The sequence below is a fragment of the Lepidochelys kempii genome, chromosome 13 (genome assembly GCF_965140285.1).
Source record: "Lepidochelys kempii isolate rLepKem1 chromosome 13, rLepKem1.hap1, whole genome shotgun sequence".
NCBI lineage: Eukaryota > Metazoa > Chordata > Testudines > Cheloniidae > Lepidochelys > Lepidochelys kempii.
The window spans coordinates 33876724-33898139 of record NC_136392.1 but is presented as its reverse complement, the minus strand read 5'-3'; the positions used below and the strand labels follow the sequence as shown (position 1 = coordinate 33898139).

The 21416-nt window shown below is 46.0% G+C and overlaps 1 protein-coding gene across 1 annotated transcript; it reads left to right on the top strand.

Moving 5' to 3' along the window:
• The first annotated feature begins 18859 nt into the window (after positions 1 to 18859).
• LOC140897022 (olfactory receptor 5V1-like) lies at positions 18860 to 19792 on the top strand. The gene has a single exon (XM_073309277.1). It carries the CDS (start codon positions 18860 to 18862, stop codon positions 19790 to 19792), a length of 933 nt encoding a protein of 310 aa, XP_073165378.1.
• Positions 19793 to 21416: the final 1624 nt, after the last annotated feature.

Here is a 21416-nt window from a genome sequence, read left to right as displayed (position 1 = left end):
AATACGCTAACCACTGGGCTAAACGTTAGGAGGGATTGCTTTTCACCCCCTCCAAAATGATGTAGGTGCCTAACACCAAGGGGCGGTTGGCAGCTGAGAATCTCAAGCAGAGGGAGGTGCCTCCCTGCCGATGGGATTAGGAACCTGTCTACAAAAGAGGACTCCCATCTCCTTGCCACCTCCCTGTGGCATCTCCCCACCTAGTGGGTTGCCTTTTGTGAGTCACATTCGTAGCGCCAGTCTCTCACCCATTGCATAGGGCACTAAGGCACCAGACTCACGCTTTGTGAGCCCCAGTGATTCTCCAGCTTCCTAAAAGCTAAGTATGGTGATGCTCAGCCTCACCACACCCAAGTTGTTTTGTGAGTCTGTCCCTGGGTTCCTAATTTGGGGGTGTGAGCTCCACCAGGCAGCAGAGCATCTGAAACTGAGGCAATCAGACCTGGAGTGTTGAAACCCCTTATTTCTCCTTGTGACCCTAGTCCTTACTCTTCAGAATTAAAGCGGAGTCTCTGGAGGACAATTGAGAGGTCCAGCTGTGCCCTCCTGGAGAGCCTTCAGCACCTCTTCACTTCAGGAAATGATGTCTTTGCTTTAGGTTAAATCTGGTCAAGAATTATTATGGTGACAAACAACACAAAACAAAGGATTGATACTCATTGCCATGCAAATCTTGAATAATTCCAGTGATGTCAGAGGACTCACACCAACATGTGACTGAAGAATTATGCCCAGTGTGACCGTATGATGTATCAATGTTAGATACTAGTGCTTGGTCCCTTTACTAGGGCTGGTTCAGAAAGGAGCTTTTTGTGGAAAATCCAAGCCTATGAAGTCAATGGGAATTTCACCTCACTAAATTGCATCAGAACATCAGGAGCTTGGCCTTATGGGATGACAATTATAATCATTGAAATGTCAGGCTGGAAGGGACCTCAAGAAGTCATCAACTCCAGCCACTGTGCTGAGGCAGAACCAAGTAAAACTAGACCAATCCTGGCACGGGTTTGCCCAACCTGTTCTTAAAAACCTCCAGTGATGGAGATTCTACAACCTCCTTTGGAAGCCTGTTCCAGAGCGTAGCTACCCTGAGAGTAAAAGAGTTTTTCTTCATATCTAACCTGAATCTCCCTTGCTGCAGATTAAGCCCATTGTTTCTTGTCCTACCTTCTGTGGGCATGAAGAACAACTGATCTCTGTCCTCTTTAAAACAATGTGTTTGAAGACTGTTATCAAGTTCCCCTCAGTCTTCCTTTCTCAGGACTAAACTTTCCCAGTTTTTTCCTCTTTTCTCATGGGTCAGACTTTCTAAACTTTTAAGCATTTTTTGTTGCTTTCCTCTGGACTCTCTCCTGTTTGCCCACATCTTTCCTAACATGTGGCTGTAATAAAATACAGCCCAGACTTTAAAACTTATCTGCTCTTCTGGGAGCCTCCTCAGTAGGCTACTCCCTTCTGAAACCTTTCTCCAGTCCCTTGAGCACACCCCTTTCATGTGGTTGACTCATGCCTCTACTTCTTTCTGGGGTGGGAACCCCACAATCCTACCACTCTGATTGGGACTTTGGGTTACTCCTCCCTGGGCACCAGTTGGGCTACCTGGCAGGTCTAGATGTCCTTTGACTTGGCTGGAGTTCCCCTTTGGAGGCCTGAGGCTAGGAAGAGTTTGCAGTGAGACAGAAGCAGGAGGATTTGTCCAAACGGTGCCCAAAGCTTAGAAAAGCAGATTTAAAATACCTATAAACCATTATCTTTCCTACAGTTGGCATTCCCTGCCAGTAGCTAGGTAGACATAATCCAGCCTTGGTGGTCCCTGTTCTCTCTGGGCACCAAATTACAGCTTTCCCACTACAGCTCCTGACCCTCTGTCTCTCTTTCTTGACTCTGATGCCTAGGCCAAAAGCTTTTAGCAATAACTGTCAGTGACAGCAACAGCAGACATCTTAGTGGAGCAGGGATGGTGTCAGTAATGGGATACTGTGCCCATGTCATCACCACACCAGCACACTAGGAACTAATTGCCCCACCTTGTTGGCACTCTTAGGATGGAGCTGAGAACTCACTGGACCATGGGTAGTTCTTACCTCCCCTCTCAGCCCTAGAGTGATTTCTTAAGGACAGAGGTGAGGCACACTGGCAGGGAGTGGGTGTAGGTAAATCACAGAGCCATTGCCATGCTATGTGTGACCTCCAGAAAGCCAAGGACAGCATCCTACAGAGATATCAGCTCTTCCTACCTATACAACTGTTGTGTGTTTCATAGTAATTATTTATAATTCAGGAGCAACTTTGGAGCATTGTGGCAGAAAAACCTGAGAGTCTCTGGATTAAGTTTAGAAGTGTGAGCAACAAGGGTGATGTCGTGCTGGGAGTCTACTATAGACCACTGGACCAGGGGGATGAGGTGGATGAGGCTTTCTTCTGGCAACTCGCAGAAATTATTAGATTGCACGCCCTGGTTCTCATGGGAGACTTCAATCACCCTGATATCTGCTGGGAGAGCAATACAGCGGTGCACAGACAATCCAGGACGTTTTTGGAAACTGTAGGGGACAATTTCCTGGTGCAAGTGCTGGAGGAACCAACTAGGGGCAGAGCTCTTCTTGACCTGCTGCTCACAAACCAGGAAGAATTAGTAGGGGAAGCAAAAGTGGATGGGAACCTGGGAGACAGTGACCATGAAATGGTCGAGGTCAGGATCCTGACACAAGGAAGAAAGGAAAGCAGCAGAATATGGACCCTGGACTTCAGAAAAGCAGACTTTGACTCCCTCAGGGAACTGATGGGGAAGATCCCCTAGGAGAATAACATGAGGGGGAAAGGAGTTCAGGAGAGCTGGCTGTATTTTAAAGAATCCTTATTGAGGTTACAGGGACAAACCATCCCGATGTGTAGAAAGAATAGTAAATATGGCAGGCGACCAGCTTGGCTTAACAGTGAAATCCTTGCTGATCTTAAATACAAAAAAGAAGCTTACAAGAAGTGGAAGATTGGACAAATGACCAGGGATGAGTATAAAAATAGTGCTCGGGGATGCAGGAGTGAAATCAGGAAGGCCAAATCACACCTGGAGTTGCAGCTAGCAAGAGATGTTAAGAGTAACAAGAAGAGTTTCTTCAGGTATGTTAGCAAGAAGAAGAAAGTCAAGGAAAGTGTGGGCCCCTTACTGAATGAGGGCGGCAACCTAGTGACAAAGGATGTGGAAAAAGCTAATGTATTCAATGCTTTTTTTGCCTCTGTCTTCACGAACAAGGTCAGCTCCCAGACTGCTGCACTGGGCAGCACAGCATGGGGAGGAGGTGACCAGCCCTCTGTGGAGAAAGAAGTGGTTCGGGACTATTTAGAAAAGCTGGACATGCACAAGTCCATGGGGCCAGATGCGTTGCATCTGAGAGTGCTAAAGGAATTGGCGGATGTGATTGCAGAGCCATTGGCCATTATCTTTGAAAACTCATGGCGATTGGGGGAAGTCCCGGACGACTGGAAAAAGGCTAATGTAATGCCCATCTTTAAAAAAGGGAAGAAGGAGGATCCTGGGAACTACAGGCCAGTCAGCCTCACCTCAGTCCCTGGAAAAATCATGGAGCAGGTCCACAAAGAATCAATTCTGAAGCACTTACAGGAGAGGAAAGTGATCAGGAACAGTCAGCATGGATTCACCAAGGGCAAGTCATGCCTGACTAATCTAATTGCCTTCTATGATGAGATAACTGGTTCTGTGGATGAAGGGAAAGCAGTGGACGTGTTGTTTCTTGACTTTAGAAAAGATTTTGACACGGTCTCCCACAGTATTCTTGTCAGCAAGTTAAAGAAGTATGGGCTGGATGGATGCACTACAAGGTGGGTAGAAAGTTGGCTAGATTGTCGGGCTCAACGGGTAGTGATCAATGGCTCCATGTCTAGTTGGCAGCCGCTATCAAGTGGAGTGCCCCAGGGGTCGGTCCTGGGGCCGGTTTTGTTCAATATCTTCATAAATGATCTGGAGGATGGTGTGGATTGCACCCTCAGCAAGTTTGCAGATGACACTAAACTGGGAGAAGAGGTAGATACACTGGAGGGTAGGGATAGGATACAGAGGGACCTAGACAAATGAGAGGATTGGGCCAAAAGAAATCTGATGAGGTTCAACAAGGACAAGTGCAGAGTCCTGCACTTAGGATGGAAGAATCCAATGCACCGCTACAGACTAGGGACCGAATGGCTAGGCAGCAGTTCTGCAGAGAAGGACCTAGGGGTGACAGTGGATGAGAAGCTGGATATGAGTCAACAGTGTGCCCTTGTTGCCAAGAAGCAATGGCATTTTGGAATGTATAAGTAGGGGCATTGCCAGCAGATCGAGGGACGTGATCATTCCCCTCTACTTGACATTGGTGAGGCCTCATCTGGAGTACTGTGTGCAGTTTTGGGCCCCACACTACAAGAAGGATGTGGAAAAATTGGAAAGAGTCCAGCGGAGGGCAACAAAAATGATTAGGGGACTGAGGAGAGGCTGAGGGAACTGGGGATGTTTAGTGTACGGAAGAGAAGAATGAGGGGGGATTTGATAGCTGCTTTCAACTACCTGAAAGGGGGTTTCAAAGAGGATGGCTCTAGACTGTTCTCAATGGTAGCAGATGACAGAACAAGGAGTAATGGTCTCAAGTTGCAGTGGGGGAGATTTAGGTTGGATATTAGGAAAAACTTTTTCACTAGGAGGGTGGTGAAACACTGGAATGCGTTACCTAGGGAGGTGGTGGAATCTCCTTCCTTAGAAGTTTTTAAGGTCAGGCTTGACAAAGCCCTGGCTGGGATGATTTAATTGGGGATCGTTCCTGCTTTGAGCAGGGGGTTGGACTAGATGACCTCCTCAGGTCCCTTCCAACCCTGATATTCTGTGATTCTATGATAGGTGCCAAGAAATTCACTGGGATTCTCAACGCCTCAGTTCAATCACCCAGTCTCCCTGTACAATGAATGGGGTGAGGCAGGCACCTAAAAATGGGATTCACAAAAGTTAGCACACTCAGGGGTTCCTTGTCTAGGCTAGCCAATGGGAGATTCAATCGAGGTTCCTGTCTCTGCTTGGGATGCACTCTCACCTCCTTCATAACTCACAGCTCGGTCGTTTGGGGCACTCACCTAGGAGGTGAAAGACCCAGCTTCAGTTCCCACCTCTGCCTTAGGAAAAAAGGGACTTGAACAGGGACCTGCTATTTCTCGGAATAGCTCTATTACCTCTGGGCTGGGGGATATTTTGATATGAGGTTCCCTAGTTTCTCCTGCTGAAGCCATTCACTTTGGATAAATACTTAAATAGCCATTGGGCCAGAGAGAGAGAGAGAAAGTGCATGACTCTATAGACCGATGGAAGGTGGGCAACCCGTAATCCACTTGTCCTGCTCCAATGAGTCTGTTATATGGCTCTAGAATGAGGGATGGTTTGAGACTGAAGGTCAGACTCCAGTAATGAATTCATAACAGCAGACACACTTTTTAACCAACAACATCCAGGTGGCAATACATGGCTCTCCTGGAAACATCGTATTTAATAGGTGCTTTCTTCATCCTGTCTGCAGAGAGGAACTGTGATGGTTCATAGACTCCAAGGTCAGAAGGGACCATTATGATCATCTGGTCTGACCCCCCTGTGTAACACAGGCCAGAGAAATTCCCCAAAATAATTCCTTTTGAAAAATTGCTCGGAGGAACCCTCCCTGTCTTTGGCTCCCACGTGTTGGCCTGTTTAGGAGGTGTCGAGCAAACAGTAGAAAACCTGCTGTCTTTTTGTTCAAATCTTAATGCCATGGAAATGCCAGAACTCCTGTGAATTTGACAGGAGTCACTCATGGATCCCAGGTTTCAGAGTAGCAGCCATGTTAGACTGTATTTGCAAAAAGAAAAGGAGTACTTGCGGCACCTTAGAGACTAACCAATTTATTTGAGCATAAGCTTTCATGAGCTACAGCTCACTTCATCAGATGCATCCGATGAAGTGAGCTGTAGCTCACGAAAGCTTATGCTCAAATAAATGTGTTAATATCTAAGGTGCCACAAGTACTCCTTTTCTTCATGGATCCCAGTGACTGATTCAGGTCAGAGGAGGCTGGTGAGAGGGCAAAAGAGAAGACACTCAGCATCCTGGGAGAGGAAGAGAGAGAAGGACGCTCATAGCAGTTTGGAAACATCCAGAAAAGAAGATGAGGGGAGAAGGGTAGGGAGAAAGGAGGAGGAGGAAGAGAGGGAGAGGGAGAGGGAGAGAGAGAGGAGATATTGGGACAAGCTCAGATATTATCCTGATTACATAGATAGATAAAGAGAGATGTAAAATGGAGTCACAAAATAGCTATGGGATACTCTCTTGGCAATGGCTGCCCAATGTCTGTGATGTGATTTTTCATTCAGGGAGCAATGCACCATGATACCATCCTTGCAAGGTAATGGAAAGGGGACCAGGATAATGCCAAGGGTCTTCACAGCTTCTTTGAGAGACACGTTCACTCTTCACATTTCCAACTCTGAACTCCACCGGTCTACGATATGCCAACCCTTCGCTCTGGCAGATAGAGCTTGCTATTCTTTTGTTGGAAGAATGAGCTCATCATTGCTTGTTTATTGGGGAGTTTGGGTTGCCTGGGAACATCCCAGCAGAGTCTTTCTGAGAATAGGTTTCAGAGTAGTAGCCGTGTTAGTCTGTATTCGCAAAAAGAAAAGGAGTACTTGTGGCACCTTAGAGACTAACCAATTTATTTGAGCATAAGCTTTCGTGAGCTACAGCTCACTTCATCGGATGCAAACTGTGGAAAATACAGTGAGGAGATTTATATACACACAGAACATGAAAAAATGGGTGTTATCATACACACTGTAAGGAGAGTGATCACTTAAGATGAGCTATTACCAGCAGGAGAGTGGTGGGGAGGGGGCAGGGGAAGAAAACCTTTTGTAGCGATAATCAAGGTGGGCCATTTCCAGCAGTTAATAAGAACATCTGAGGAACAGTGGGGGGTTATGGGGGGGAATAAACATGGGGAAATAGTTTTACTTTGTGTAATGACCCATCCACTCCCAGTCTCTATTCAAGCCTAAGTTAATTGTATCCAGTTTGCAAATTAATTCCAATTCAGCAGTCTCTCGTTGGAGTCTGTTTTTGAAGTCTTTTTGTTGTAATATTACGACTTTTAGGTCTGTAATCGAGTGACCAGAGAGATTGAAGTGTTCTCCAACTGGTTTATGAATGTTATAATTCTTGATATCTGATTTGTGTCCATTTATTCTTTTCATAGAGATTGTCCAGTTTGACCAATGTACATGGCAGAGGGGCATTGCTGGCACATGATGGCATATATCACATTGGTAGATGTGCAGGTGAACGAGCCTCTGATAGTGTGGCTGATGTGATTAGGCCCTATGATGGTGTCCCCTGAATAGATATGTGGACACAGTTGGCAACGGGCTTTGTTGCAAGGATAGGTTCCTGGGTTAGTGGTTCTGTTGTGTGGTGTGTGGTTGCTGGTGAGTATTTGCTTCAGGTTGGGAGGCTGTCTGTAGGCAATGACTGGCCTGTCTCCCAAGATTTGTGAGAGTGATGGGTCGTCCTTCAGGATAGGTTGTAGATCCTTGATGATGCGTTGGAGAGGTTTTAGTTGGGGGCTGAAGATGATGGCTAGTGGCGTTCTGTTATTTTCTTTGTTGGGCCTGTGCTGTAGTAGGTGACTTCTGGGTACGCTTCTGGCTCTATCAATTTGTTTCTTCACTTCAGCAGGTGGGTATTGTAGTTGTAAGAATGCTTGATAGAGATCTTGTAGGTGTTTGCCTCTGTCTGAGGGGTTGGAGCAAATGCGGTTGTATCATAGAGTTTGGCTGTAGACGATGGATCGTGTGGTGTGGTCTGGGTAAAAGCTGGAGGCATGTAGGTAGGAATAGCAGTCGGTAGGTTTCTGGTATAGGGTGGTGTTTATGTGACCATCCTTATTAGTAGTGTCCAGGAAGTGGATCTCTTGTGTGGACTGGTCCAGGCTGATGGTGGGATGGAAATTGTTGAAATCATGGTGGAATTCCTCAAGGACTTCTTTTCCATGGGTCCAGATGATGAAGATGTCATCAATATAGCGCAAGTAGAGTAGGGGCATTAGGGGACGAGAGCTGAGGAAGCGTTGTTGCTGGTAATAGCTCATCTTAAGTGATCACTCTCCTTACAGTGTGTATGATAACACCCATTTTTTCATGTTCTGTGTGTATATAAATCTCCTCACTGTATTTTTCACTGAATGCATCCGATGAAGTGAGCTGTAGCTCACGAAAGCTTATGCTCAAATAAATTGGTTAGTCTCTAAGGTGCCACAAGTCCTTCTTTTCTTTTTTCTGAGAATATTTTCCCAACGGTCACCAGAATCTGTTTAAGCAGTTGTGCTGCGGCACTTGGAGATCCATGTGAGATAGCAACAATTCATTTCTAGGAAGGTGAGTTAGGAGTTTTCATTGTTGAAATGGACACAGGTTAGTACAAATTTGAACACAAACAGTCTTCATTATAAAAGAGCTCTGAATGGTTAAGGGAGTACAGCATTCAAGCAAAACCACAGGAATGATATATTAACCAGACAAGTGAGAGTTACAAGAGCTCTAATTCCTAGCTTTGTAAAATAGTGAAGTTTTTACTGCCACTTCCAGCAAATTCATTCCTTATCAAAGTGTACCATTTTCTCTCTTGTGTTTTCATGACCATCAAAGAGATTCCTATTTGATTTTCCCCCTTTTATTATTCCTTTTCTTCTTTGAGAACCACCTCCTGCTGGGGTTCAGGCACCAGCAAGTCTGTTTTTGACAGGAACTGCAATTGCCCCTTGTCAAAATGTGGATTTTCACCCCACATCCTTTTTCCTGCTTGATGAATGACCACTTAAACAGGTGATAGTCCTTGTTGACACTTGGCTGAGTCTCCAGACTTCCTTTTGCCTCTGAGGATCTGTTTGGACTTGTTCCCTAGTCTTAGAATGTGTTTTAGCATTGTTATATGGAAGCATCTTATAACTCTATATACAATATTGCCATATGGATAATAATGCTCAGCAATTTATGATTTTTCAAATGATTCCTCACAAGTCATACTTTGTACAGAATAGTTCTGTAAAAGGGTGAACATGGGGTACATACTGTCACAGTGGGTGGGCAATATCCCTAGCCTGGTGACATAACTTGGGGCAAAATCAGAAATCAAAGTGAAATCTTCAGAGGGGCTATTCTGATTTGAATGTAATCAAAGGTGTTGTATCTGCTCAATAGGGTCATAGGACCTCATAGGACTTGATTTCTGGGCACATCTCAGTGTTGATTGGTCAAGGGGAGAGGAGGAACTACCGCAGAAAATCCTGCCTGTTTCCCAGAGCAGATGATCCGTGGGTACAGGACCTAAATCATGTCCCTCCTAGCACTGCCCCTAACCAGTCTCTTAGCACTTCCTCCAACCAACCAGCCTTAAGGGGGCAAGAACTGATTTTGACATCTGCGGTGTGAAAAGTTTGATAGCAGGAGTGTGAAGAAATTTGTCTAGGTGTGCAAAAGGTGTATTCCATAACTACATTGACACCCCACTTACAGTTTCACAGACTGCTAATTGAGGTAGGCTCTCAAATGCTGCTCAAGGTCAATGAGAGTTGGTTGACTCCAAGTCTTCATCTTCCTATTAATGGCATCATGTCCCAGAATACTCATCCCTTTGCCCAGTGCTTCCCTGTTTGTTCAAAGCTGAACCCTTCTTCAGGGGAATGGAACCAATCACAGACTCTATCTACCCATCTGTGGTCACTCACAGTCATTGTTGTAGACCTTGACGGTATGGCTAAAATAATGAAGGCTGAGATTGTCAGTCACCCAACTCCCATGGGCTTTGAATTGCATTTGGGTTCCTAACTTCACCAGCCTCCTTTGGAAATCCAAGTGTACAACCGTGCGGGGAGTGAGATCAATGCTCACATGTTCCAGTCAGGACAGTGGCTTTATTGATCTGATGCGGGAGAGATAGTTCAGTGGTTTGAGCATTGGCCTGCTAAACCGGGGGTTGTGAGTTCAATCCTTGAGGGGGTCATTTAGGGATCTGGGGCAAAAATTGGGGATTGGTCCTGCTTTGAGCAGGGGGTTGGACTAGATGACCTCCTGAGGTCCCTTCCAACCCTATGATTCTATGATATGGCCACAACAAGGGTATATTTGAGAATATAATTCCTTCCCTGAAGAGCTGTCAATTAAAGAAGACAGTTGATCTCCACAGGAAGGTGGAGATAGATTACAACATTCACACGTGTGCTGAACCAGCTCCCTGATGTGCCCTTTTACCCCAGAATCTTGACTCCCAACTGCCCCACACGCTTTAACTGCTACACCCACTCCTCTCCCCGAGAGAGGAATTGAACCCAGAAAAACTGATGCTCAGCTACCTGCTCTAAACAGTCAATCGTCTTGGAACAGCCTTCTCTCCAATCATTAGAGAAGTGTCCTTACTATGTTATTCAAAAACAAGTTTATAAATCAGAGGTTTTGTTATTCTTTTACCAGCTCTACTTAATAATCACGATTGGCAAAAAACACAGGCAAGAAAAGACTGGCTCTAAAGGCTGAGACCATTCCAGTCAGCATCATAACTTTGTCAATTGCCAAGATCCAATGGAAGAAAACCCTAATCCAACAAGCACAGCTCTACACATGAGAACAGAATTTCTCCTGTGACCCATCAAAGATCTCAGGCTAAGGCTGAAGTAGTGACAGTTCCAACACAGTGTCCTGCCATTCTGCCTCATCCCTGCTTTGGGGAGCCTGCATCCAGGTGTCCCAGGGTACCTCAAGGTCCATGACCCTTCAGCATCAAGTACACGCAAGGCCTTTGCAGGTTTAGGCTGGGATATTCAAAGGATTGTCCAGTTCACACTGAAAGTCACACTCAGTGGGAATGGCACTGGAGTGAACTTCGCCACTAGCCTTTGGCCACTGTTATGAATGGAGCAAGAGGTTTGCAAATGAATTCCAAGGCTGTTGGTGAATACATTTTACACATGGACATGTGTCCACGGGCAGCTGGTCTGAAACCCACTGTATGCATTTCACAAGAGACACCAGACAGCCACCAGGTGGTAACAAACTGGAGTCACTCCTGCCAGGGGATAGAATTGAACTGGAGATTTAGAAATTCAAAGTGGAAAGAGCTGATTTCTCTGTAGGATTCTTCCCTTGGCTTTCTGGAGACCACAATCAGCATGGCAAGGGCTCTGTGAATTTCCCTACACCCACTCCCTGCCAATCTGCCTCAACTCTGTCCTTAAGAAGTCACTCTAGGGCTGAGAGGGGAGTTAAGAACTACCCATGGTCCAGTGAGTTCTCAGCTCTATCCTGAGAGTGCCAACAAGGTAGGGCAATTAGTTCCCAGCGTGATGGTTTGGTCATGATGACGTGGACACAGTATCCCATTACAGCCTAGTCAGACCTCACACCAGTTCCAACAAGAGCTATGCTGTTGATTTCACTAACAGCAATTGCTAAAAGCTTTTGGCTTAGCAATCAATTATATTTGTTCTTGAAATCTATAAATACAAATGTTACATCCTTATCACATGTACTTGTACCTGAGGAACTTAGGTAAATTGTCCAGGCTCTAAGGGCTCAGGCCTTTATTGCAATAAATACAGCTTAACAGTGATGAAGAATATTCTTCACTTTGATCAACACGTACAATTGGCCTTGCAATCTGGACTAGGCAATCTCTGAATTGAATGGTTGTTTCTGCGTTGCTGAGTTGATTTCATTGATCAAAGTGTTTACAGACAGAATACAATTACTAATTCTCCTGGGCACCCGTATTCAGAGACAACCCTGGGGAATTTATCCCAGCGGTCATTGAACAATACAGAAAGGATCAAGATCTGAGATCCTCTAGCAGAGAAGCTTCTCTTCTGTTGGTAAATGGGTTTCAGAAACAATGCGGTGGATCACAAATGGGAAGGCAAGTACAAGACAGTCTGGGGCGTTTTCCTTTGTTACTGTTATGGCCCCAAGTTCATTTTCTGGAGCCATCAACACCTAAATTGTCTCCAGAATTCTCTCTCTCTTACACACACATCTAATCACTCACTCTAACTTACTCTTACGTATCTAACCTACAGAATTGTCCTTCATTTTCTCTTGGTCTTATCAAAGATACTGTGCATCATGTCACACTGTCAAGGTAACTCTGGGTTGTTGGTTGTTGGTTTGGCTAGTGCTTTTCCTCTCAGCACTCTGGGATCTCATTCTCACTAATGGAATGACACTGTATGAGGCAGGGAAGTGGGGACAAATGTGGGGGTGCTCTTTAAACATTATTCACAGGGTTGAAGGCTGTCACAGCAGGAAAGAAGTCAGAGCCAAGGTTCTTTTCCCATTTCTTTGTGACTTTTTTGTGTGTGTCTGTGACTCACCCAGCAGTGGGGGGGTCCTGCAACTCCAGTTCCCCTGGGCGGGGCTCAGCTCCCCCCTCCAGGCATTGTGACCAAGTGCGCGGGGTCGCAGCACCTCTCAGGTGTGGCCCAGCTGCCCCTCTGGAGCAGACACAGCAGCTGCTGATGTTCCTGAGGCGAGCGTGGGCCAGGGTGTCAGAATTGCCAGTCAGCCGGCTGAGGCAGGAGCCAAAGCAGGCTGGGAAAGGGGCTGGCTAGCATAGAAACAGGCACAGAGCAGGAGCAAGAGGTAGGGCTGGCTGATGCAGACCTCCCCTCTGCACAGGGCTGGGGTCAAGGCTGGGTGCCAGGCACTGCTCCGGGTGCTCAGTGCCACCTCCCGGAGCTGCCACTAAATCCCTGGCTTTTAGCAAATTTACCGTGACTGCCACCCTGTGATTCTGGATAAAAAATGCCATGACAAATCTGCAGCCCTAATTATTAATAGTGTGCCTGGCTGTGCCACAGGTGAGGTTTGTTGGTTCCCGAGAATGGATCGGATGTTTCACCCTGGGGGCCTGTCTGCCCACGTAGCCACAGAGGGTACAGCTACCCAGCAAATAATCCCCCCTGGCACCAAGTCTCAGAGCCTGGGACATCTGACTGGGGAATGCAGGGTTCGTACTAAGAGGGGGAATAGGACAATATAGACATTATTGGGCTGTACCCTCCCACCCACTCTGGGTTTCCGAGCCCGGGCCCCTGTCGGAGCAGGAACGTCTACACTGATGTTTTTAATCCTGCAACGTGAGCTCCGTCATCCCGAATCAGTAGACCCAGGCTCTGATGCTCGGTGCTGCAGGCTTTTTATGTGTGTTGAGTTACTCAGAGAGAGGGGACCATTGCCGAGAGCTGCGTAGCAGCTTCCGCTTCAGGACCATGAAAAGAGAAGTCCAGAGCCTGTGGCTTTAATGGCTCCTGCCTATTCTTGCAGGGAGCACCCAAACCAGTTTCAATATTTTCAGCCAAAAACTGAGAAAAAATGAGCATTTTTTTGCGTAAAGCCTCTGGAAATTAGTAGCCCCCATCCCTGTGAAAAATCAAAACAATTACAGGAAAGCAGATACTTCCCATGAATATTTTCACTGTTTTTGAAAATCCAGTTTTTCATTATTTTTTTTAAAGGGTCAGTGAACATTTTTCAACCAGTCCTACCCATAATGTTCTAATAAGTCTAGTGGTATTTGCTAATGGGTAAAGGAATATAATGGGGCAGAACCCCAGCTCACGTAAATCAGTGTAGCTCTGTTGAATTTGATGGACCAGATCCATAGCTGGTGTAAGTGCAGCTACACTGGTCCTGGCTCCATTTGTGAGTCTGCTGGGTTTTCTGTTGTACATGTATCTACTTGAACATCTCTGTACCTGTGTGTTTCTATTTGAGTCTCTGTATGGAGAATGTGTTTGAGTGGGTTTTTTTTTTTTTTGGTGCCTAAAAGGGCTTCCCTAAGAATGTGGGTTTTGTGTAGATGTCACTCTCTAGGTTTGTTGTGTGTGTATATGTGTATTTTTATGTATTTTGTGCTTGCATCTGTGTGGATACAATGGAATAAATTCTGTTCTCAACTGCACTAAGTATCTTGATAATTTGGTTCAGTGTAAATGAAAATTATGCAACGTAAATAGAAATTTGTGGCCTGACCAGTTGCATAACAACAACAAAAAATTAACAAGGAAGTGCACATTTTGTAAACAGATACACACCAAAGTACACATATTGTCAAATAAAACATAATTTTCCATGCACCCTACACAACAAACACTGCACCCACAGTGATAATACAATCACACAAAAATTTACAAACACACAAACCCTATTCAAGCATACATGGTATACTGCACTTTTAATCTAATCTAATCTGATCTATCTATCTAGTTGTGACGTTCTGTACCTTGGGGGAACACCCAGCACCCCCACATTCATCCTTATAATATGATTGTGTGGGTATCCAATACAAAGTTTGTCATGTCGGGTGTCTTCAGAAGGCTCATGATGCACTGAGTATGGTTGTTATAATAATGTTATAGTAATGTCATAGTAATGCTGTAGGTTGTAATTTCACGTATATAGTTATGAGGCTGAGAATGTGTCCTCATGGCTTAAGTCAAACCAGGTAAAAACTCTCCAAAATCAGAGGGGCAGTTCACACCTCATCAGCGCATGTATGGGACAAACCCAGCCCAGCTTCACAGGAACAAAGGACACTGGTCTAGGCAACAACAAAGGATCTGTTGCTCTCTCGAGTGAAGCACCCCCCTTCCTTTGGTCAGTTTTGGACTGCAATGAGATAATGCTCGCTTGACTCTGAAGGGTGGGCGGGGGTGGGGGCAAATCCAAGAGGGAAGAAAAAACATGATAAAAGGGGGAGATGTTTGCCATGCTCTTCCTCTCTCTTCCACCTCCATCTACAGACATCACCACCAAGCAACTGAAGAGCTGATCAAAGGGGAGAGACTGACTGAAGAGCAACCAACCAGCATGTGGTGAGAAGCATCCAAGTTTTTAAGGGCATTGAAAGTGTTAAGATCAGCTTAGAATGTGTTTTGTTTTTTATTTCATTTGACCAAATCTGACTTGTTATGCTTTGATTTATAATCTCTTAAAATCTATCTTTCGTAGTTAATAAATGTGTTTGTTTATTCTACCTGAAGCAGTGCATTTGCTTTGAAGCATGTCAGAGACTCCCCTTGGGATAACAAGCCTAGTACATATCAATTTCTTTGTTAAATTGACAGGTTTCAGAGTAGCAGTCGTGTTAGTCTGTATTCGCAAAAAGAAAAGGATACTAGTGGCACCTTAGAGACTAACCAATTTATTTGAGCATAAGCTTTCGTGAGCTACAGCTCACTTTATCGGATGCATCCACTGAATGCATCCGATGAAGTGAGCTGTAGCTCACGAAAGCTTATGCTCAAATAAATTGGTTAGTCTCTAAGTGCCACTAGTGCTCCTTTTCTTTTTGTTAAATTGATGAATTCATATAAGCTTGCAGCGCCCAGCGGGCAGAACTGGACACTGCAAGACAGAGGTTCCTAGGGTTGTGTCTGGGGCTGGAGATATTGGCTGGTGTCATTCAGTTGCAAGTAGCTGGGAGTGGCTTACATGCCAGGGGCTGTGAGTGAACAGCCCAGGAGTGTGTGTGTGTGTGTGTGGGGGGGGGGTTCTCACAGCAGAGCAGGGTAAGGCTAGCTCCCAGAGTCAAGGATTGGAGTGACCTAGCAGATCATCGGTCCAGATAACACCAGAGGGGAACGTCACACTATTATATTACTTTTTCTTTCTTCCTGTCTCTCTACATGGTTATCAGTGGCCTGATACAAAGCCCACTGAATCCTATACAAGGATTGCCACTGAGTTTGATAAAGGCAGTGGAGAGCAGTGTGTCCTCATGGAAGGGATGCCAGGCCTGCTCTGTGAGCTTGGTTATGTCAGGTCACTTCTTTGTGCCTTAGTTTTCCCATTGGTAAAATGGGGATGATGTCTCCTACCTCTTTTGGAATGTATTTTGTTAGATTAGATGAAAGGCACTCTATAAGTTCCAGGTATTAATATACAAGTTTCATCACCAATGTATCTGAGCGACTCATATTCTGTAAAAACAATGAGGAGTCTGGTGGCACCTTAAAGACTAACAGATTTATTTGGGCATAAGCTTTCATGGGTAAAAAAACCCACTTCTTCAGATGCATGGAGTGGAAATTACAGATACAGGCATAAATATACTGGCACATGAACAGAAGGGTTCTCCTTACAAGTGGAGAACCAGTGCTGACAAGGCCAATTCAGTCAGGGTGAATGTGGTCCACACCCAATAACTGATGAGGAAATGTCAATACCAAGAGAGGGAAAATTGCTTTTGTAGTGAGCCAGCCACTCCCAGTCCCTATTCAAGCCCAAATTAATGGTGTTAAGTTTGCAAATGAATTGTAGCTCTGCAGTTTCTATTTGAAGTCTGTTTTTGAAGTTTTTTTGTTGAAGGATGGCTACTTTTAAATTTGTTATTGAAAGTCCAGGGAGATTGAAGTGTTCTTCTACTGGCTTTTGTATGTTACCATTCCTGATGTCTGATTTGTGTCCATTTATTCTTTTACATAGAGACTCTCCTGTTTGGCCAATGTACATGGCAGAGAGGCATTGCTGGCACATGATGGCATATATCACATTTAGTAGATGTGCAGGTGAATGAGCCCCTGATGGGGTGGCTGATGTGCTTGGGTCCTCTGATGGTGTCGCTAGAGTAGATATGGGGACAGAGAAGGCAACGGGGTTTGTTACAGGGATTGGTTCCTGGGTTAGTGTTTCTGTGGTGTGGTGGGTAGTTGCTGGTGAGTATTTGTTTCAGGTTGGGGGGCTATCTGTAAGTGAGGACTGGCCTGCCTCTCCAGATCTGTGAGAGTGAGGGACCGTTTTCTGTGATAGGTTGTAGATCGTTGATGATGTGCTGTAGAGGTTTTAGCTGGGGGCTGTATGTGATGGCCAGTGGTGTTCTGTTATTTTCCTTGTTGGGCCTCTTCTGTAGTAAGTGACTTCTAGGTACCTGTCTTGCTCTGTAAATCTGTTTCCTCACTTCCCCAGGTGGGTATTGTAGTTTTAAGAATGCTTGATAAAGATCTTGCAGCTGTTTGTCTCTGTCTGAGGAATTGGAGCAAACGCGGTGGTATCTGAGGGCTTGGCTGTAGACAATGGATCGTGTGATGTGTCCTGGATGGAAGCTAGAGACATGTAGGTAAGTATAGTGGTCAGTAGGTTTCCAGTATAGGGTGGTGTTTATGTGACCATCGCTTATTTGCACTATAGTGTCCAGGAAGTAGCTCTCTTGTGCGGACTGGTCCAGGCTGAGGTTGACGGTGGGGTGGAAATTGTTGAAATCCAGGTGGAATTCTTCAAAGGCCTCCTTCCCGTGGTTCCATATGATGAAGATGTCAACAATATAGCACAAGTAGAGGAGGGACTCTAGGGGATGAGAGCTGAGGAAGCGTTGTTCTAAGTGAGCCATAAAAATGTTGGCATACTGTGGGGCCATGCGGGTACCCACAGTAGTGCTGCTGACTTGAAGGTATAAATTGTCCCCAAATCTGAAATGGTTGTGGGTGAGGACAAAGTCACAAAGCTCAGCCACCAGGTGTGTCGTGGCCTTGTCAGGGATATTGTTCCTGACAGCTTGTAGTCCATCCTCTTATGGAATAGTGGTGTAAAGAGCTTCTACATCCATGGTGGCCAGGATGTTGTTTTCAGGAAGATCACCAATGCATTGTAGTTTCCTCAGGAAGTCAGTGGTGTCTCGAAGAGAGCTAGGAGTGCTGGTAGCATAGGGTCTGAGGAGAGAGTACAAATAGCCAGATAATCCTGCTGTAAGAGTGTCAATTCCTGAGATAATGGGGCACCCAGGATTTCCAGATGTATGGATCTTGGGTAGCAGATAGAATACCCCTGGTTGGGGCTCTAGGGGTGTGTCTGTGTAGATTTGTTCCTGTGCTTATAGCAGGGAGTTTCTTGAGCAGATGGTGTAGTTTCTTTTGGTAACCCTCAGTGGGATCGGAGGATAGTGGCCTTTAGAATATGGTGTTGGAGAGTTGCCTGGCAGCTTTGTGCTCATAATCCGACGTGTTCATGATGACTACAGCACCTCCTTTGTCAGCCCCTTTGATTATAATGTAAGAGTTGTTTTTGAGGCTGTGGATGGCATTGAGTTCTATACAGCTGAGGTTATGGGGCAAGTGATGCTGTTTGTTCACATTTTCAGCCTGTGCATATCTGTGGAAGCACTCTGTGTAGAAGTCCAGTCTGTCTTTTTGACTATCAGGAGAATTCCATGCAGAATTTTTCTTCTTGTAGTGTTGGTAGAAGGGTTCCTGTGGGTCAGTGCGCTGTTCAGTGGTGTGTTGAAAATATTCCTTGAGTCGGATATGGTGAAAGTAGGCTTCCAGATCACTGCAGAACTGTATCCTGTGTGGGAATGGTGGGGCAGAAAGAGAGTCCCTGAGATAGGACAGAATCTCCTGTTGGGCTAAGTGTGTAGTTGGATAGATTAACAATATTGTTGGGTGAGTTAAGGGTACCACTGTAGTAGCCCCCTGTGACATGTAGGAGTTTAGATAGTTTACTGTCCTTTTTCCTCTGTAGAGAAGTAAATTGTGCATTGTAAATGGCTTTATCTCGTTTTTGTAAAGTCCAGCGATGTGGAAGGTTGTGTGGAAGGTTGGACTCCTTGTTGTTAGACTCCTCGTTGTTTTTGTGGATACAGACTAACACTGCTACCCTCTGATACTTGGCATCATATTCTGTAATGACTTTATCCCCCCCAAAATCTCTCAGGTACATTAATGTTTTCAAGTGGAACAACTGCATATCATATAACAAGATTACTCTTAAAATGTTATAACCATTTCTTGGCAGTAACACCATTGAATGTTGAAGCATGGAGAGAAGAAATCAAACTGTGTTGGAGGAGTTCATCATCCTGGGATTTTCCAGCCTCCGGGAGATGCGACCCTCACTCTTCAGTGGGTTTTTGTTTACTTACCTCTTTACCCTATTTGGGAACACCTGCATCATCATCCTTGTTTTGGTGGACCAGAGACTCCACACTCCCATGTATTTCTTTCTTGGGAACCTGGCCTTTCTGGACATCTGTTCTACCACCACCACCATCCCCCAGATGCTGGTTCATCTCCTCTCTGAGAGGAGCAACATCTCCTTCAAGGGCTGTGCGCTGCAACTTTACTTCTTCTTCTCCTTCATGGGCACCAAGTGCCTCCTGCTGGCAGCCATGGCCTTTGACCGCTATGTTGCCATCTGTAATCCGCTGTGTTACACACTGATTGTCAACAAAAGCATTTGCCTCCAGCTGGCAGCTGCCTCCTGGGTAACTGGCTTCCTTAACTCTGCAATACACACAGTCTTCACCTTCTGGTTACCCTTCTGTGGAGACAACCGTATTGATTACTTCTACTTCTACTGTGATATCCCGCCACTGCTGGAACTGTCATGTGGGGACACCTCTCTCAACAAACTCCTGTTGCTCTGCATTGGCCTCTTCATAGCCTGGACCCCCTTTGCCTGCATCCTTCTATCATACACTTACATCATCTCAACTATACTGAAGATGCCTTCTTCCAAAGGGAAGAGGAAGGCATACTCCACCTGTTCGTCCCACCTGACTGTGGTCCTTCTGTACTATGGCAGCTCTATCTTCTCCTACCTGAGACCCAGTTCAAGACACACATCAGATAGCGCCAGACTGATCTCTGTGTTATATAGCGTCTTAACACCAATGTTAAACCCGATTATTTATACATTGCGAAACAAGGATGTGAAAGTAGCTTTGACATACATGATACATAGGATGTGAATGAATATTATTTGCCTCTTCTTCTCCTGTTGTTACTGCTGCTTCTTCTTCACCATCATCATCCAAATATTTGCAAATAATTTAGTATGAACCCACAAACAGCATTGATTCAATTCTTATTCGTTTGGGAACATGATACTATATCTGGGTTTTTAATTTTTTTTTTCATTTCTTACTCTCTCTTTTCTGTACACAGGCATGGCAAGTTCTAAGGAATGTCGAGTGCATCGCATGGAAACACAAAGACATTATAGCTAAATTTGGGAGGATTCGATTTTTATTGGTAAATGTCAGGAAACGTGGATTTCACCGTACACACACAAACTGACAAAAATATTTTCATTGATAACCATTGCAATTTATAGATAGGCAATGTAAGAAAAATGCTGATGGAGAACGTGAGTTTGATTTAAGGATGTTTACTTTGTATATTTTTAACAAGTGATGTTGACAATGTCTGTTTTAACTCTTATAAAGCTTAAAGTTTTTGAAATCAATGTCTAGTGTCAATAAATAATTATCTTCGACCTGCCCTGTAGTCGAACCCTCCCGTAATTTCCTGCAACTGGGAAAGATTAAATAGATAAAAATCAGAAAAGAAATCTGGCAGCTTGCACTTGTCCGTACACAGCGGTCCTGCGCGGCTCCCGCACGCGGGGGCTTCTGAGGCGCATAAACCGGCCCTCGCTCAGTTCAGAATCGGGTTCAGAATCGGGTCCTCAGACTGGCGGTTCCGAATTTGGACTTTGGAGGCAGCAGCACATAAGTGCCAGTGTTTTCATCCGGCCGTGACCCCGCGGAGGGGGGGGGGGTATCTCAAAGCTTGAGCAAAAGAGCAACGTTTGTTTAACCTCCACTGCCGGGAGGGTAGCGAGGCAGGCGCCCAGCCCGGGCTATAGGCCGCCAGGGTCTTGGCTTGCTCACGGGTTCAGGGCTGGCTGAAGCTCCCACTCGTTCCCCGGTCTCGCTGCGTGCGCCCCTGCCAGGCTCGGGCTCTGCGGCGCCCGCTCCAGGGGCGGAGCGCTGCGCCTCTCCCCGCCGCGGCCGGGCTGCAGAACACGGGGCGCCGGCGGCGCGGACCGCGCGACTTCCCTGCCGGAGCCCTGGCCGCCAGCAACGCCTGCGGCGACCGCACGTCTCCGCACAAAGTATCGTGTCCGCTGAGCAAAGCTGGGAGCGGAGCTGGGGCCGCTCCAGGGCTCGGGGCTTGAGCCTCGGGGACCGCCCGGGGCTGAAACCGGCGCTCCCCTCCCAGCTCAAGTGCCCAGCACCGGCGCCTCCTGCGGGGCTGGAGCCGGGAGGGGAGCTGCAGGGCTGAAGACCTGAGCTCCCGGATCTCAAGCCCTGCGGGCTGGCTCCCCCCGCCCCGGAGCCCGCGCCCTGCGGCGGTAGCCCTAGCCGCCCCCGCCCGCTGAAGCCCCGAGGCAGTAAAGTATTTGCGTGTGTGTGTGATTACTTCTTGTTCCACATGGTGTCCGGGGCGGTTGACTGGTAAGTCCGGAACTCTTGTGTTTGTAGCTTTGAGGTTTTACTGTAAATCTTTTTTTCCAGTTAGAATTTCAGCTAGATTAATAATTCTGCCTCCACCTAGCTGGTTGGAATGTCTAGTAATAGAAAGAGTCAT